Consider the following 18,150-nt stretch of genomic DNA (forward strand, 5'->3'; position numbering starts at 1 on the left):
TACTGATTTCCTGGTTTTATGGTGGTGTAATAGCTATGTAGGAGAATTTCCTTGTTGGTAAGAAATACATACTAAAATATTTGGGGGTGGGGATGAAGGGACACACTTACCCTCAAATGGTTTGGGAAAAAGAACTCAGTACTGCACAGGCAGCTTTTATAAGTTTTTATTGCTTAAAAGTAACAGAAAAAATGCAAAGTTATTTTTTTTTAATATATTTTTTTGATTTCTTACAGAGAGGAAGGGAGAGGGATAGAGAGTCAGGAACATCAATGAGAGAGAAACATCGATCAGCTGCCTCCTGCACATCTCCCACTGGGGATGTGTCCGAAACCCAGGTACATGCCCTTGACCGGAATCGAACCTGGGACCTTTCAGTCCACAGGCCGACACTCTATCCACTGAGCCAAACCGGTTTCGGCCAAAGTTATTTTAAAAATGAAAATATTAATGATATATTAAGAGAATAAGAAAGATACAGAGCTGAATGGTATGATTGCAATTTTGTGTGGTTTTTTTAAAAGAAATGTGCTCACACTCACACACACACACACACACACACACACATCTGCGATGTTATGCAATGTTGATGGTGATCATCTCTAGGTAGTATGATTAGGTCTAGAAATTTCATGGTTGTAGCTCCCGAATCACCTAAAATTCACAGCCTTGAGTGGGGGTGCCTTTTGTGATGAGAACGTGGTGCAAAGAGAACCGCATGGCTTGGCGGTTTTTGGTGCCTTGTGGGCTTCTCCCAGCATCTTCCTTCTCGGCTATAGCCTTGCACAGCTCCCAGCTTCACGGGGCAGCAGGATTGGGGCGGGGTACCCCACCAGACCAGGCAGCTCTGCATCCAGGGGCTCTCCTCATTCTGCCTGGTGCTCAAAAGGCACCTCCAGAATCCCCAGGAGAAGCCCCTGTAATGCTGACGGTCGTGATGAGCAGGCTGCTGTGTGTATTACAGCATGAACCACGGGCAGCCCAGAGCAAGGGCTTTCCATGGAGGCGGGTACATATCCACCAAGAATGTCTGGTGCACAGGAAGCCAGGAGGCCGGGTGCTCGCTCAGGACCTCCATTCAGTCTACTCCCCAGGGATAGAGGGCTGGGGACTGCCAGGGAGCATCGGTCTTGTCCCCTCACTCACACCCAGAGGCGCTGGGGACACAGGAGCCTGGCTGCTGTCCCAAAGCTGCTTTAGAAGCAGGTGCTCTGGTGCCCGCACACCAGGAATCCGTCAGCACCGGGGCTTCTGTTGACGGCACCAGGGCCGGTTTTTAAGGATTCCTACCTGGAATTAGGGGCAGGCGTGTTTATGAATTTTCAGTGCAGAGATGGGTTGAAATCAAATGTTTGTTTGGGACTCGATGATAGCAATATTGAAAGTCTCTCCAGAGCATTGGAATCAGCTGGAGAAACTGAACCAGGACAGGCGTGGGCTCCCACCCGCATCCCAGGGACCCCAGTGAGCCAGAGACCCGAGTGGACGCGCAGGCTGAGAGATCATTCCGGTGGTACCCTACACGAGGCAGCATCATTTGCAATTTTTTAAACAAACATGCATTCATTCGGTCATTCAGAAAACATACAAAGGGAAAAATAAAACCACTGTGAAAACTATTTTGAAAAATGTGACTTTCTAGGTTGGGAACTTAAAGAGCAACCTCCCACTTCCAGACCCATCCACTCGGCTCAGACTTAGTGGCCACATTAGAAAGACAACGGGCAGTGACGGGTCAGTCACTCCTAACTTCGCACCAAGACCAGCTTCTCCACGTGAGCATGCACAGCCCCAGCAGTATTTTTACTTAATACTCAAAAGGTGGTACAGGCACCACAGCATCAGAATCCCCCGTGGTGCTGATCAAAAATGCACATTTCCTGAGTCCCGCCCAGGCTTATTGAACCAGAAAGTCTGCTGATGAGAAAGACATCGTAACATTTTTAACGAGCATCCCAGGGGGTCCCTGTGCACAGCAAAGTCCAAAAACACCGTAAGAGCCCTAGCCGGTTTGGCTCAGTGGATAGAGTGTCGGCCTGCAGACTGAAGGGTCCCGGGTTTGATTCCAGTCACGGCACATGCCTTGGTGGCAAGCTCGATCCCTAGCCCTTGGTAGGGTCGCATGCAGGAGGCAATCAATCAATGTGTCTCTCTCACATCAATGCTTCTCTCTCTCCCCACCCCCTCCCTTCCACTCTTTCTAGAAATCAAAGGAAAAATATCCGTAAGAGCATCTGACTCCTCCGGGAGGCAAGCAGAGAGGACACTCCGCCTTCTGAGGTCGCTGAGGCGTGACTTTCCCAGAACCTGCAGCATCAAGGGCAGAGCTGCTCAGAACCCCCAAGCAGGTCCTGGAGGAGCGCCCTTCCTCTCCTGCAGTTTCAGCCAAGAAACAGAGAGAAGACCAAATGCGTGCCCAGGGAGACCAGGACGCGTGAGCCAGATTCTTCCAGAAGTTCTGTTTCCTGAGATGATGCGAGAGGTCCTCTCAGCTGCTCCTCGGAAGTTGTTTTCTGAAAGGCAGGGTCTCCAAGGCCACTTACCCCCTCGTCCCAGGTCTGGGAGCCCAGACTCCAGCAGGAAGAGGAGGTGGATGCGCACCCAGCAGGCAGCCTGGGGTGCGTCCCAAAGCTTAGGCCAGACAGGAAGTCCCAGGGTGGGATGTCCCGAGCGGGTGCACAGTCCTGAGAACCCGGCAGGGCTGCCTGCCCTCGCCACACCCGCCCGTGGCTCAGTCACCAGACAGGTGCCAGGAGGATAACGGGATAGAGTGAACTCCTCCTCCCCCCTCCCTTTTCACTCATCATCTTCTCAAGAGAAGCACAAGCAGAGAGCAAATGGCCCGTGAGACTTCCAGCCACCTCACCAAAATCCACATGAACCCATGACTGAGCAGGCCTCTCCCCTACCCAACTCATAAGCCCCAGATGTTGTCCAAATCCATGGGGAAGCGACGGGGGGGTGGGGGGAGCAGGAAAGACTGAGAGAGAGTCCCACCAGCCAGTCCCGTAGGGGGTGGGACGAAGATGGAAATACGGTTGAGTTACAAGAGAACCCAAAAGAAGGGTTTTCCTCGCAAACCTCAGCCTCTGAGTTCACGCTTCACCTGCTCAGCTTTTCAGGAAGCTGGTTTATTGGCTCAGAAGGTGCAGCTGCCCCTCATGGAGAAAGAGCCCCTCACCTCCAGCTCTAGGTGTCAATGGGGACTTCCTGGGACTGCGTCACAGCCAGGGCGCCAGGCAGGGACTTGCCGGGACTGGGTCAGAGGCCAGGGTGCCAGGCGGACTTAGCGGAGCTGGGGCACCCAATCATCTCCCACAGACCACGGTATGCAGGCCTGAGCCCTTCCTTCCCATAACCACAGACATTCCTTAGAAATAAGACATGACAGGTCATAGGGAAGCCCACAGCTAACCTTTGGAGCACTTTTGTGCAAATGAGGAGGAAAAGCTCCTTACGGAAGGTACTTCCATCTGTCAGAAGCTTGTCGCGCACGTTTATTGTGTTAGTGTGGCCTTCTGCTAGAAAACCCCAGTAACGGATAGATAAACAGTGCTGGGGTGTCTGTGACAGAAGGGGCCCCTTGGGACAGCGCAGGGTGCGGCCCCACATTGTCCAGGGCACCCTGTGCCGCTCGTCACTGTCACAAGGCTCCTCTCGGAGAGAACGTCATGGAGGCAGCGCGGCGTCCCTGGAGCAGGTTGCGTTGCCCCACACGCAGCTCGTTTGGCTCCATGCACGTGAACACCGCTCTGCTTCCAGCTGCGGGATTTCCACTCGGAAAGGGAAGAAGCGTCTGCAAAGAGGTTTTGAACTTGTAGGAAAGACGAAAGAGCAGATGCAGTTTACAGAATGTGCAGTGCACACAGTAGGTCCACAATAAGCATGTCTGTTTAATCAGTAAAGAATGGGTGCACCCAAACTCCTCTACCTCTCTGAAAATCATGAACAAAATTGCCAACTTCAACACATGTATGGTGACAATTTCTAGCAGTAAAGGAGGACTTGATGTTTTTTCTTTAATTTAACAACCAATTCAAAGAAAAGGAAATCTTGCAAAATAGGACTTTCTAATGGCTCTTATGGGCTCCCTTTATGGATACTTATGCCTCATCTCACAAGCAGGCAAAGGACAAAGTCCTATCTCCCCGGAGACCTCCCCAGGCGCTCTGACGTTGGTCCTAACTCTCACAGCCCCTGGGGCCTCCTGTTCTGATGACCTCTCCTGGGGGATGGGGGGCAGGCAGCTGAATGTGGCCTCCTTGTAAGCTCAGAATCAGCTTCCTGGAATTACTGAACTGGGAGGCATTCCTCTCCCCAGAGAGAAGTTCCCAGGCCCTGTGGCAGCATGTTTCCTTCCATCTGGCCAGCCTAGGAATGGAAGGGCAGACTCTACGCTTCCTGACACTGCCCCTGTCCACAGTCGCCCTCATGAAGAGGAGCTGAACTCCCTGCTTGTGAAACGGAATCCCACCTGCAGGGAACTGACTGTGACACTCAGAGAGGACGGAAAACAACTCGAACAGAAACCAGAATCGATTGTAGTCCTTTCCATTTAACTGGCATGTCAGATACCAATGAAACTGTATCAGTCGTTTTTTCCGCTGTGTTTTGTGGAACTTTCTTATCCTTGAACATTATTACTTTCATCAAATGCTTCTCCTGCTAGTCGTTGCTCCATTTTTGTTTGCATTACGGAAGAAAAATTATGACTCATTTCACTGCGGTGTTAAAAAGCTAAGACTCAATGTAAAAGCCAAGATACTTTAAAAGAAACACTCATCCCCACTCAGGTGTTTCCAGAAAGCTCAGGGAGGTAGAAGAAAGACCCCGCACAACTTACAAAGGGAGCTAGATCCGTCTTTGGAAACACAGAACATGATCCAAGAACCCAAATCCCATCCCCAGGGCTGGACCACGCAGACTGGCCACAGTCATTGATTAAACAGGATAATGGGGCAGTCTAAACAGTGGGGGACAGGGTATGTAGAACAGAGATGGTGTCATCTCACTCGGGCCCAGACGTATGTTCTGACTTGAGTATCCAGTGTGGATGCGTCCCTTCAATTCCTTGGCCAATGGTAACAACCCTCTTTCCTGTATGATGACACCCTAGCCTGACGATATAGCCTTGTCCCTTGTCACCGGTCATGTCTACACCCACCAGCACTGGTTTCCAACGCCATGATCTTCAGCCTCATTGGCTGCACGGGTCACTAGACTCCCATCCTGACAGGGCCCCGGCCTGTGCTGGCTTGTCCATTCCCCTTCTCTCTCATGCGCTAGGTCACTTTAAGCCATGTTCTCCTCTTGTCCTGAGGGGAAAGAGTAATGTGGAAATAGCCACTCAACCTGCATCCGTTTCCCTACATTTTCTTCCTTTTATTGACTGTATCTTGACGTCAAAGCTAAAACATGACCCAAAAAGAAAAAGAAAGAAGGAGAGACAGAGGAAGAGGGACAGCCCACCTCTCTCCCCCTAAACTGTGAGCACAGAGGGGTTACCTGCCAAGACCCACTTCCCCAGGAACTGCCAGGCCCATGCCCTCGGGCTTCTTCTAAAACTACCGGTCCTGCAAAGTCAGAGGTCAAAACTCCTCTTCTCCAGGTGAAAATGAGAAATGAAGACCTCCTTGGCTCAGTCCCTATGGCAATGTACTTTCTCATTGTCAATATCATCAGTTGGACTGAAACATTTTAAGAAAGGCTTCTGCCCCTAGATGAATTTTAAACGTGCTGACTGGCCTGCTAGAAATTGCTGGTATCCTTGATCCTTCTGAATATATTCTCTCTCTCTCTCTCTCTCTCTCTCTCTCCACACACACACACACACACATACAAACACACAGACACCTCACTCAGATGAGCAATGTCTTCAGAAGCTCAGATGAGCAATGTCTTCAGAAGCTGAATGCCAAGTGTACCTCAACAGAAGCATCTCGGTCCCTGGAGTAACTGCATCTTCAATTCGGAGCACGTCCTGGCAAGGTGAGGAACGCCACTAGGGTCTTTCCTTCTTCACAAGACAACCCCTCTCCGTGGGTGACCTACCTTCGCTCTCCTGCCAGGGTCCCCACCTTTTCCCTAGGTACGTTTTCCTGGGGTCCTCCCTCTCACACACTGGCAGCATCCCTCCAGGCTCAGCCATCACAGAACCAGCTCCTGCTTACCTGCGGGAAAGTCCCGGCTCACTGTGGTTGACTCGCTGAGTTCAAAACAGGAAGGGGGACAGGAGCACTGTTCTCCCTGTCCCTGCAGAAGCAGTGCCCTCCCTGAACCAGGAAGGACCGAAACTCAGCTGCCTGAAACCCAGCACAGGTGGTTCTGACACAGGTGGCTCTTGGGTTTCCCTCAAAGACAGAGCTTTGTCAACCTTACTGTGCTAAGACATCACAGAGCAGCAAAAAGATCTGGTTAAAGTGTGGGTTCTGACACAGTGGGTCTGGATGAGTCTAACTCACTGCCCCTCCCCCTTCCCCCCACCATGAGGTGGATACCACTGGTCCATAGCCATGCTTTGAGTGACAGGCTTTAGGAAACTGTGATGGAAGGTCTCACTCTCCTATGTGTGGTCCCCAGGCCAGCACCACCGGCATCCTCTGGGGCTACTTAGAAATGTAGCTCTAGGGCCCCACCCCAGACCTGAGACATCAGAATCTGCCTTTCATCAAGTTTCCAGACAATTCTATGCCCATTAGTTTGGGAAGATGACAAAGGAGAACTTCAGGACCGGCTTCTCAAAGTAGTTTTCCACAGAATGGTCAGAGGGGGCCAAAGAAAAGCAACTTTTTTATTCTAAGAGATTTGACACCCACATTAAAGGTCTGCCTGGGTTGGAGGGAACAGAGTGAACTATTTGGAAACGAGCCTCTTCAATCCCAGCTCCCACCCTGCAAGACCACATAGGACAAGAATTCAGCTGCAGCTCCACAGCTCTGAGTGTGAACCGCTTACATTGCAGCCAACTTTCTTGGTTTTCATTACTTCTCTATCATCATTAGATCAACCAATTTGGGGACCCTGCTGTAACCAATAGACTGCCACAGTTCTGGGGCAGGTAGTTACATGGTGGAGGAGGACTGATAAACCCGAGTACCCTCAGTCAGAAGGAGAGACGGAGCCAGGCGCTCAGACCACTGGGCTCTTGAGAAGACTGTAGCTGTTTGACCTTCAGGGAGACCTGAAAAGGGCGGATGTCCCCACTTCTATAAACTCAGCACCTAGCAAAGCACAGGACGTATTATAAGGAAAATTTAATCAATAGCAGTTAAAGATGTTTACTTGGAGATTTAAAGCACTAACTTGCTAAAACTAGAGGCCACAAGAAGACCAAGAACCAAGAAGAAATGAGAACACAACCTACATTTAAAAAGAAAAAATTGAAATTAAATTTTAATGAGAGAATCAGGCTCTAGCAGAATCTGGGATCATGAGGAACCCCCCCCAAAAAAAAACAGTTGGCTCAGTGAAATCTGAGGTACAGGCTCTGTGTTTCCCTCAGTGTTGTTTTCCCAGGATTCTGTTGGAGAAAGTGCTTGCTACAGACCACGCTCGCCTTTGTTGATCAATAGATCAAGGAGCAGTCAAAGGAGATGGGAGCATCCAGGAAGGGATGGTGCTGGCATTGATGAATGTGGACAGGGCCAATGCAAATACTGCGTTCAATTAGCATTTTTGTGGACCGAGCAGTTTCTGAAAACTATTTTTCAAGCCATGGAATACGCGGAGCATCTGGCTCCATTTCTGGAAATACTTCTGACAGCTCTGCCTCCCACCTCTAACCAGTCCCACCCCAACTCACTTTCCATGCCTTCCTTGGGCCAACTTTATATCCTCCCTCTGCCTTACTTGCCTGTGTGAAGGCTTTAAAGTCTAGTAATAACCACAGGCCCTTAGTTGAGTCCCTACTATGTGCCAGGCACTGCACATGTCTTCTTTAATCCTCACAACCATTTCTGTTTACATATGAAACAACTCACTGATGCTCTGAGAGGTGGAGAAACCTGTCCAAGGTCACAGCGCTTGTAAATGAAGGTTGTGGCATTCCATCCTCTCCTCTCCAAAATCCACGCTCCCCTGGCTGTCATTCTGTCCCTGTAGCCATGTTCCTCACTTCGGTCTTGTCTGTCTAGCCACTATGTTCTGGGTAGCTCTTACTTCTTACACCTACTTCGGCGTAGGCACGTATGGCTTTCATTCCAGCTTTGTTCATCAGCGATCTCATCCCTCCACTGGGGTCCCCTGTTGCAGACACCCCTACATTTGATAACCACCGCTTCAGTGCCTTTTCATATAGGTTTTGTCTTGAGGGTTTTGAAGGTTTTCTGCAACAAAATATATACAGTGGGGCTTAGGAATTAAAGGCAAGCCTTCTGCCAGTGTTCTTTTATGTTCAGGAAAAATCAGGAAGGTTAAGGGCAAGCCCCAAAGGATGGCCACAGGCATGTTTATAACAGCCGTTTCCACATTGGTCTGTTTTGTTACACACCAAACACCCCATCCCATTGCAGGTATCTATTGGTAACTCCAATACTCAAGCCATTCTGCTAAAATGATGACGAATGGCACACTCATTCCAGCACGAGCCGCTCAGCTGCCACGTACAGACAGGAGCTCTGAACACAGACTGTGGCAGAGCCTACCTTAGGGCAGGTCCACTCTCAGAGCAAGCCACTCACACTGGGATAAAATCCATTATCTTTCATGATCACAACGGCGAGATGGTTTTTAACTGAGAGTCAGCTGAGGGATATCTTGCCAAGCAAAACGTTGAGGATCCATCACCAGCATCGCCAGATAATTGGTCTTGGGGAAGGAGGAGGCTTCCTGTGATGAATGAATATGCTGACTTGGTGAGGAATCACCATTATTCTGGAGGACCTGCCTGCGTGTTTTCTCCCGAAGGACCCATAACACCCTCCTCGCTGCCCCCAGCTTCAGAAGGGGGCCTCCCAAAACTGTGTTCATTGACAACAGACCAGGAAATGGAGCCAGATCTCCAGAAGAGACACCTGTGATAACAGTTCCCCCTGAAAAGCAGCCCACGGTGTCTGCTTGTCTCTCAGCGTTGAGAAAAGGGGAGAACTCTTCCCTCAAGTCCTCAATTGGAGAATATAGTTCTTTTTACTCATCACCATTCATTCATTTACTGAGCACCTCGTGATATTTTAGGGGATAGATATAGATAGATATAGATATAGATATAGATATAGATATAGATATAGATATAGATATAGATATAGATATAGATATTTTTAGAGAGTAAGGGAGAGGGAGAGAGAGAAAGAAACATCAATGATGAGAGAGAATCATTGATTGGCTGCCTCCTGCACACTCCCCACCGGGGATTGAGCCTGCAACCCAGGCATATGCCCTTGACCAGAATCAAACCCGAGACCCTTCAGTCTGCAAGCCAATGCTCTATCCACTGAGCCAAGCCAGCTAGGGCTAGAGGATTTTTAAAAACATAACTTCCTAACAATAAATCCTCTGGCAAAAGAGTTGCCAAGTTCATGGGCCCTCTGCCGGCAAGCTCACAGCTCCTGGTTGGACAGGTTAAACACAGTAAAGGTCCCACATGCCAATTCAGGGGACTGTCCCTAAAAATCCAGAAAGTTTTCATTCAACTCCAGGAAAAAGAAATGAAAGGAAGGATGGGAGGAAAAAAGGAAGGGGGAAAAGACTGGAGAGAGAGGGGAAATAAACTCAGCAGAATACACATTTCCAAAACGAATGGACAAAATTCAACTAACATATATTAACCTTTATTCTATAACAGGGACATAAATAATTTTATGAATTCATATGATCTGTACAAAAGACAAAATAAGATATTGCACTAAGTTTAGATATGGGATATTTGGATTTCATATCAGCTAAACAGATAAATATATACAATTCAAGGAGTTAAGGCAAAACCAGATGATACTTCAAACACAACAGAAGGTTGGAAACATAGGTATAATTAAAAACAAGGGCATCCCATCACCTGTTAATAAAGTGGTCATGGCTAAGGGGAAAAATCCCTTAGGTTTTTAATAAAGTGATTATCATCAATCATGTTAATTAAAGTCGAGCAACAAAGTATAAGATTTCCCGTGGAGGAGAGCGGTTTGGGGAAGTTTAGGGGTTGAGCAGGTAGAACTCAGGTAAGCAACCTTTTCCTTGTCAGATTTATGACCTATTCTTCCTATTAGAAAATATAATTTGGAAAATATGACTCTTTCACATATATAATTAAAATAAAACTATGAAGCATTCTTTTTTTCAAGGGAAGTCATGTTGGGGATCTCATAGGGTAAGTTTGCGGGCAAGCCATTCATTACCCTATTGGTAGAGAAAACACAAAACCAGTCACCGCAAAACAATTCCCAGGTACCTACACTGAACAAAACAAACCGAGTCCAAAGGAATAAGAACACGCGTGACCAATGTACCAACACAGGTAAGTTCTTTGGCAGCTTCGCACTAACCGTTGATTGAAGTCGGAACTCTTGCATTTTCTCATTCTTAGACCCACTTGCCAGTCTTTTAAAAACAAATAGATAAAATTCCACATCTGCAATGAATTCAGTAATTCCAGGAAATTAAATTCAGAAGGAATCTGCAGATAGTCTATAACGGTTACACGGACGCACAGATAGGAATTGTCTGCCGAGTCCTGATCCACACATAGGGAGCGCAGGCACGCAAAAGTAATCGGTAAAGCTGGATTGGTCTGGACAGGCCTGGGATCCTGAAAGAGAATCCATACTGACCCATGAAACCAATAAGACATCACTCCGAGGATGAGAAAATGATCTTCCAATAACTCAGTGGTGAGCCGCCCCTCACCTGGTGAACGCCACGGAGAAATGGATTCTATAGGGGGAACACCAGGAAGCCCGAGAACGTGGAATACTGCCAGCCTCCGACCAGGTTACCTTTCTCCAGTTTTAGGTAAACCTTATCCTCCTTATCCAGGTAGAGCAAGACTCCATTGGTGGCGGCTTCGCGAGTAACATCTTTGTCCCCAGCAAAGGCAGATATTACTGGTTTTCCATTTAACATCAGGTTAACCTACAAGGAAAAAAAAGTCACTAAGCTCTCCTTAAAGTCAAAAAATCTGCTAGGGATAACAAATAATGCTCAAGGGGAAATATCTGATGTTTAGTAAATATATCCCTTTCCTTTCAAATCAGTCAAGTGCAATGGCTAGATTTAGTATGCTACTAAGCTAGGGGTGGGGGCTGTTCAAAGTAAAATTGAGTTTCTTCCATAGAAATGTCCTTAAATGCCTACAAAAGAGTACCATCTGTGGAGAGCAGCCAGCCATGTGAAAACTGGCTACCCGTCACCTGTTACTTAAGCTCACTACTTTATTTACCTCTGAGATTCATTAGCAATCTTTCGGTAAGGAAGCAAGCCTGTAGCTTCCCAGTGTGTTAGTAAAAAGAGGCCCAGCACCCTTCACCCTGATAAACCAGACATAGCAAAGTTCTACCAACTTCTGGGCAGGTCATTATGCAGCCATGACATGCATACTGCTGAAAATCATCTTAAATCATGGACTGTGTGTGCGCTGTGGTTTCTTTTTCTGTTTTCCTTGATAAGAAATATGTATTTAAAATAATAATCACCACTACCATTGAAGATTTTAATGATGGTTAATTAGCAAAGAATTAATAATTAATAAGCTCAAAATTATTAACAAATAATCTCAACATGTATTCACTTTTCTTCATACTACAATTTTGATCATACTGTATTAAACATTACACTAACTTCTAAACAGTGGGGTTTGGAAAAGTTTTCCTATGGCAGTGAATTTGTTTTCTAGCTGTTCATTATTTTTACGTTAAAAAATAATACTGAATAAATTAAATCTGAGGTCGATCAATTTATCCATTCACTAGGAAATGTAAAAGTGGTAGGTGAGTGAATCTATCTTTCACATGGACATAGCACACAGTACAAATATTGAGCAAAAGATAACATGTTCCTTGAACTCCATAGACATGTATTGGTGTCATTGGGTGTTCGCACATTTAAACATTATAGGAACTAGGCCCATGGTTGCCTTTGAGTGTAAGCTCAAGCCCATTACTTAGAAAGCACAACACAAAATATATTGTTAACTGTGGCAATTGCAATTGGTAAGAATTCACCAGGATCAGAGTAACTAAGGGTAAACTAAAACATAAGCGTAGCTCACTCTTTTTTAAAAAATATATTTTATGACTTTTACAGAGAGGAAGGGAGAGGGATAGAGAGTTAGAAACACCGATGAGCGAGAAACATGGATCAGCTGCCTCCTGCACACCCCCTACTGGGGATGTGCCCGCAGCCAAGGTACATGCCCTTGACTGGAATCAAACCTGGGACCCTTCAGTCCGCAGGCCGACGCTCTATCCACTGAGCCAAACTGGTTAGGGCGCGTAGCACACTCTTGTTAAAAAAGTATATTGGATAGTTGTTAGTTACTCATTAATGTATTCTTACTAGTAAACTATTTCTCCTAATTCTTAACAATGATAGAAAATTTGTTTTCATTTAGTAAGCACTTATAAAACTCTACTGGTCTTACAAGTTCTATCCCTACAAGTTGAAATAATTTTGCACCTGCACTAAATGAAATCAAGATCTTATAAAGAGATTTGTGTCACTGAGTTTTTACTAAGCCATGCTTTTTTCCCTTTTCATTGAATTTATTAGGATGACACTGGTTAACAAAATTATACAGGTTTCAGTTGCACAATTCCATAACACATCATCTGTACACGGTACTGTGTGTTCACCACCCCAAGTCAAGCCTTCGTCCATCACCATTTATCCAAACCCATGTTTTTTAAATGGTTGGTTGTTATTAAGGTAATAAGTTCAATTGTTTATTTTTTCTATATGCTTCTTGTCACATGCCTTAATAGAGGCTATAAAGGAGAAGATTAGAAGTTAAGTGTTTTAAAAATAAACTACTATGGATGGTTGTTTATTTTTACAGTGACAGCACATATTTGGATAAATACATAACCCACAACCAATAAACACTGTTGTTTGGGGATAGAAAGGGAACAGGTCAAAACACATACCTGGATTGTTTGGCTCTGGTAGACTTTAATTACATGAAAACTGAAACTGTAAATTCCTTTTCTTGGTGCTACAAAGACAGACTCCAGTGTGAAAAAATTACCCACATTTACCAGGATCTACAAGTAAAAATAGTAAATAACAGTAAATTATTATAATATTTTCTTCTGTAAGTGTGTTTCCTTACTTCCTCCCTTTTCTTTCTTTTTTTTATTTTCTTAATCCACAACTAGCTTAAGAAACCATAGACAATAAAACATTGAGTTCTATTCCTTTCCTCTTTAGCGACTTGAAAAAAAATGCATTTGTATATTGAAAGGATCTTCTGTCTTCTAAATGGTAGCGGAAAATATAAAGTAACAGCTTAGTATTCATGCCTCAATTTCCAGCAGGGCCTGATGGCTCTGGGAACATGTAGGTAACATGTGAGGGCTTATGGATTTATCAGCTGTACTTGAGAGTCAGATAAAAGGACCCTGCCATGTACTTACATTCCCACCCTCTACAAGCCTTCCCAGTGTCCAGAGGTGGTGTTTCCCACACAGCCAATCCGCATCCATGGGCTCCCTCCAGTCCTTGCTGGACACACCACACAGAGCCTGGGCGCCCCCTCGCACGTGCCATAATCCATGACACTGAGCAGCTGGTGCACGGAGTGATCTGGAGGCCGGCCCTCCCCGGAGTCTCCGCCAAACCTCTCCTGAGAGCCTTGGCCGTTTTTTCATCCCTGTGCCATCTAGGCCTTAATTCTATTTTGGCAATGACTCAGCTTGTACAGGCTGCCACAGAGGAGAGCGGGAATCAGAGCAGACTGGGACCTAGGTGGCCTTCTCCTGCTCCTCCCAGGGTTGGCCGTCACCCTCTGATCAGCCACCTGCTCTTTATTTAAAAAGTTCAATGGTCAAAAATGAAGCATGAAATCAGGTGCTGTTCCCAAAGAAAGCCACAATGCATTTTGTTTTCGAAGACGCTCAATCTGGATCTACTGGTGGTGAAATGAACTTTGAATTTCAACAAGTGACCTCTTAAACAAAATTTGCAAACATCTCATAGGTAAGTCCCTTCCTTTCTGAGAGAGAGAGAGAGAGAGAGAGAAGAAGAAGAAAAAAAAGTTGGGGGGGGGGAGAGAGTTGAAAAATAACTAGGATTTCTTCCATTTCTCCTCAAGAGATAAATCTATAAGTGGCATTCAAAAAAACCAGATGTCCCTAAAAGACACATGTCCCCTATATCAAAGGCAATCTGCTACTATCTCTTTTAAACAACACATATATACCAATATTAACCCTTTAGCATAATTCCCGAAAGACATACTTTTACCTCTGAGAACTGCACTAGAATACAGCGACGGTCAGGCTCGACCCCTGACTTAAACTGCATGTATGTGGACAGTGTTATTCTGAGATTTCATGTTCTTCTAAGTCAGCACCAGATTTCTTACTCAGACCTGATGATCGAGGATCTTCCGACAGCAAATCCCTAGCCACACAGTAACCCTCGGAAGACGCTTTACAAAGATTTCTCCCAGCACATTTTAAGTGATTTGAGAAACTTAGTGGGGACTTCCTGAGTCGGATACAAGCAGCATAAGTCATTAGTAATAAGGGAAACGGCTGGTGAGTGTTGACTGCGCACAAGGCTGGAGGTTGATGCTGTAATTAGAGATCCAGGCACATCGAGATTTTCACTAAATGTGCCTTGTTGTCTCCAAGAGGCATGGCTCCTGAGCAGAGGAATAAACCCTTCTCCTCTCCTAATTGACGGACGGGTCATTGGGAAGAATGCCCTGTGCAGGACAGTGCAGTGCCCACAGCATCCAACATAATTAATGCGCCGGAATGCAAACCAGGGGAGGGTCTAGCCTTGGTTTCTGTCAGGATCGAAAGCACTGCACTCCTGAAGGGGCTGCTGAACTGTGGCTCTCCCACAGGAAGCCCCAGAGGCGCCTGGTCTGTCTCCGGCCAGCGGGAGAGTGCATTGCTAAGGAAACATTAATAAGGAGCCTACTGTCGCCTTATTCCTTCCCTAGCACCTGCAAAGGCAGTACCTCTTCACCTGCGCTCTCGCGCATGTGGCTTTTCACACAACTGTGGGCTACGCATGTGACTTTGGAAATAAAAAGGTTCTGGGTGCACTTAGGGTGGAAATTAAAACCCCGGAATCAGTTTTCAGTGATGACTCCTCGCTAACGCTGAGCTGATATCCTGGGGGTTTTCATCAGCCAAACGTCTGAGCTCCAGGTCTCTGAAAAGCAGCCATGGATTTCATCAGTTTCTCCGCCATCCCCTACCCTCAGCCCCAAAGCCGGTCCTTTCCCAGCAATTTGCAATTCTCTGAAAGGACAGGCCGGGAAGGGAGAGCCCGCGGCCCTCCAGGCTTCCCTCTGCCGCTCCGCGCAGCTGCCCAATTCCTTTCCCTCCGCCTCTGCAACTTTTCTGCAAGCGCCAGGGAAGGGCTTCCCCCGCAGCGGCGCCTGCGACGTGTGTGGGGATCCCAGCGGCCAAAGGTGAGCGAGACCGACCCTGGCCACTGTGCACCCTCTCCCGCCACCTGCAAGATCTCTGCAGAGTGCCCACCCACCTGGGAGAAGCAAACCATTTACCCTGCGTGTGGAGAGCCCCACGGGGACGGCCTGTGATCACCTGCAGACAGGGGTCGGAGGCAGGGGCCGGGCTCTCGCCCAGAGATTGCAAAGTCCAGGCACGAGACTCCCACCAGCTCCTTGGACCTGTTGCTGCTAAACTTGTCCTGAGCTCTTGCTGCCCAGCCCTGTATTCCCAGCCTTTGTCCCGCCGCCCAGCAGCCTTTCCCGGAGGCCAGGGGGGAAGGGGGGCGGCAGCGGCTGGCGTGGGAGAGACGCTGGAAGTTTCAGTCCCAGGCATATTTGGGGAGGCGAGTGCCTAAATGATCCCCCACATCCCAATCAGATGAGCTCAGCCCTAGCAGGCAGCCAGGTCTGAGCCGCTCGGCAATCCCCGCCCCTGCCCCCGGTGCCCCACATCCCTGGGGATCTGACCTGATCGAAGTAAATGATGCGCGTCTTGTTGCTCATCTCCGAGGGCTCGTGGTTGGTGCTCCGCACCGCCGAGAAGGCGACCTTGGAGTTGGCCGCCCGCACTGAGATCCCCAGAGGGGAGGAAGAGGAGCCCTTGGAGTCCGTGGCCGGGTTCGAGTCACACACCACCAGGCATTTGCCCTCCAGCACGATGGGCTCCGTGTCGTTCTGCGCCCAGACGGGCAGCGAGGGCAGCGTGAGGGCCAGCAGCACGGCCGGCACCACGGACAGCGCCCGGCGCGCCGAGCCCATGGTGAGCGCGAGTGCAGCCGCAGCGGCTGGCGCTTGGCTCGCCTGCGTCGCCTGCTCCCCGGGACCGGCTCGGAAGATGCCGGCGGTTAGATAGACAGCGCTGCAGGCACAGCGGCGGCGGCGCTCTCACTTCCACCGATTCTCTGGTTTGAAGTCAGAGTCTCCCTCGCGCTCTCTCGCCAGCTCGGTTACCTTTGTCCTTTAAGGAGCTCATGCAGAACCCCCTACCTCACCCTCCTCCGCCCCAGAGTCAGCCCTGCCTGGGGCTCCTTCACCCGCCCCCCTTGTTGCCAGACATCTAGAAGTCTCCAAACCCTCACATTCACGCCTCAAAGGGGAAACTGGCAGTAAATGCTCACCCCAAACCTAAGCACCCTCTGGTGAACCGCGGATCAGGAAGAACGAAGAGGGCTCAGAGAGGCCCCGGGGCGGTGGGCGCGGAGCAGGGCCGAGGCGGTCCTGTCGCGTCTGGCCAGCGGCAGGGACGGATTACAGCGGCGGAAGGTGTTTCCCCGGCGGAGAGGAACGCGAGGCTGTGTTCATGGCCGGGACTCAAGCGGCTGCCACTTTTGCTTGGTCAAAAATTCCCCACAGCTCGGTGTGGCTCCGATGCCGCAGGTAGGCAGAGGCCAGCCAAATGCCCAGCTCGGAAGCGCAAATGGGCAGGATTAGTTCCAGGTGCAGGGCGGCTGGGCTGGCAGGGTCCTCTCCTGCCTGTGCCGCACCCGCACGCCCCACGCCCAGAGTCCCTGCGCGCAACTTTCTCTGTCCTCCGCAACCCGGAGAGCGCGAAGCCTGAGCGAGCGCGCTATTTATAGGAGCGCAGCGTCGGCTGGCGTTGGCTTCCAGCTCAGCCCGTGGGCTCCGGGGAAAGGGGGAGAAGGAGTCCGGTGACCCGATCTGAGCAGCTCCCGCCTGGCGCTTAAGGCATCCGTAAGCAGGCGGGTGCGCCGGCTTCTAGTGCCAGAGTCCTAGGCCACTCGGCCCTGGGGAGTGCGCGGCACCAGGAGCGTGTGCGCAGGGAGGGGCGCCCGCAGCCCTGTGCTGGCCCCAGTTCGGTGCCTGCTCTCCCCTCCTCCGTCTGGGGGGTGGAAGGGGCTGCGGCTCTCCCCGCCCCTCCCTGCGCGGGACTCCGCAGCCGAGCGCCCTCCGAACGGAGCGGGGCGCTGCCAGGCGGCTGCGGAGCGGAATTGGAGGCAGAGGCTCCTGCGCCGGCGCTCTTCCCGGGACCCGGGAACGTGCGGGAGCTCTAATCGCACCTGGCCCAGCACCTGCCCCACAGAGACCGCTGGGGTCTGGGGAGCCTCAGGCGGACCAAAGCCAGTGAGGGCCGCTGGGAGGAAGTGTTCCATACCGTCTGCTCAGGGAAGAGCAGCCCTGGGAGCCTAGGGGCGCACCTCCCCACTCACACAGCGAATCCCCCCAGGTAAGGCCAGAAAAAAAGAGTGGAAGAGGGAGTTAACTCAGCAAGAATAAGTCTTCCAAAACCGTACCCCTAAGAAAAGCCAACCCACTCCTGAAAATACAGCACTTTCCTCCCCTCTGGGGACGCCACCGCCCCTGTGCAGCCCGGCTGCCACTCGGACTGGCAAGCTTGATCTTCCGCAGCCTCCACTGGGAGGAAGGGCTTGTCTTGTCTGTGACCAGCTGTGTGAACTTGGCCCAGTCACTGAGCCTTCCTGAGAGGGCGAGGCCGCTAACTAAAGTCCCTCCAGCTCTGTGCTGCTGTGGGTCAAGTCACCCCTTCCCACGTTCCTTCTAGACGTCCAGCTGCCAGA

At 49.3% G+C, this 18,150-nt stretch overlaps 1 protein-coding gene across 1 annotated transcript; it reads right to left on the bottom strand.

Annotated features, from left to right (window-relative positions):
• Positions 1–9,748: 9,748 nt before the first annotated feature.
• CBLN4 (cerebellin 4 precursor) lies at positions 9,749–16,698 on the bottom strand. Its single transcript, XM_014461441.2, has 3 exons — positions 16,082–16,698; positions 13,068–13,184; positions 9,749–11,058 (listed from the first exon to the last, which is right to left on the bottom strand). The coding sequence occupies exons 1-3, from the start codon at positions 16,370–16,372 to the stop codon at positions 10,861–10,863; spliced, it is 606 nt and encodes a 201-aa protein (XP_014316927.1). The 5' UTR covers positions 16,373–16,698; the 3' UTR covers positions 9,749–10,860.
• Between the last annotated feature and the right edge of the window lie 1,452 nt (positions 16,699–18,150).

The sequence above is a fragment of the Myotis lucifugus genome, unplaced genomic scaffold (assembly GCF_000147115.1).
Source record: "Myotis lucifugus unplaced genomic scaffold, Myoluc2.0 scaffold_155, whole genome shotgun sequence".
Taxonomy (NCBI): domain Eukaryota; kingdom Metazoa; phylum Chordata; class Mammalia; order Chiroptera; family Vespertilionidae; genus Myotis; species Myotis lucifugus.

Excerpts from the sequence above, each read along its gene's own strand:
- CBLN4 (XM_014461441.2), bottom strand. The coding sequence starts at position 16,372 with ATGGGCTCGGCGCGCCGGGCGCTGTCCGTGGTGCCGGCCGTGCTGCTG. Across the intron at positions 13,185-16,081 it reads GCATCATTTACTTCGATCAG|ATCCTGGTAAATGTGGGTAA; the intron begins GTCAGATCCCCA and ends TTTTACTTGTAG. Across the intron at positions 11,059-13,067 it reads ACCAGAGCCAAACAATCCAG|GTTAACCTGATGTTAAATGG; the intron begins GTATGTGTTTTG and ends TTTTCCTTGTAG.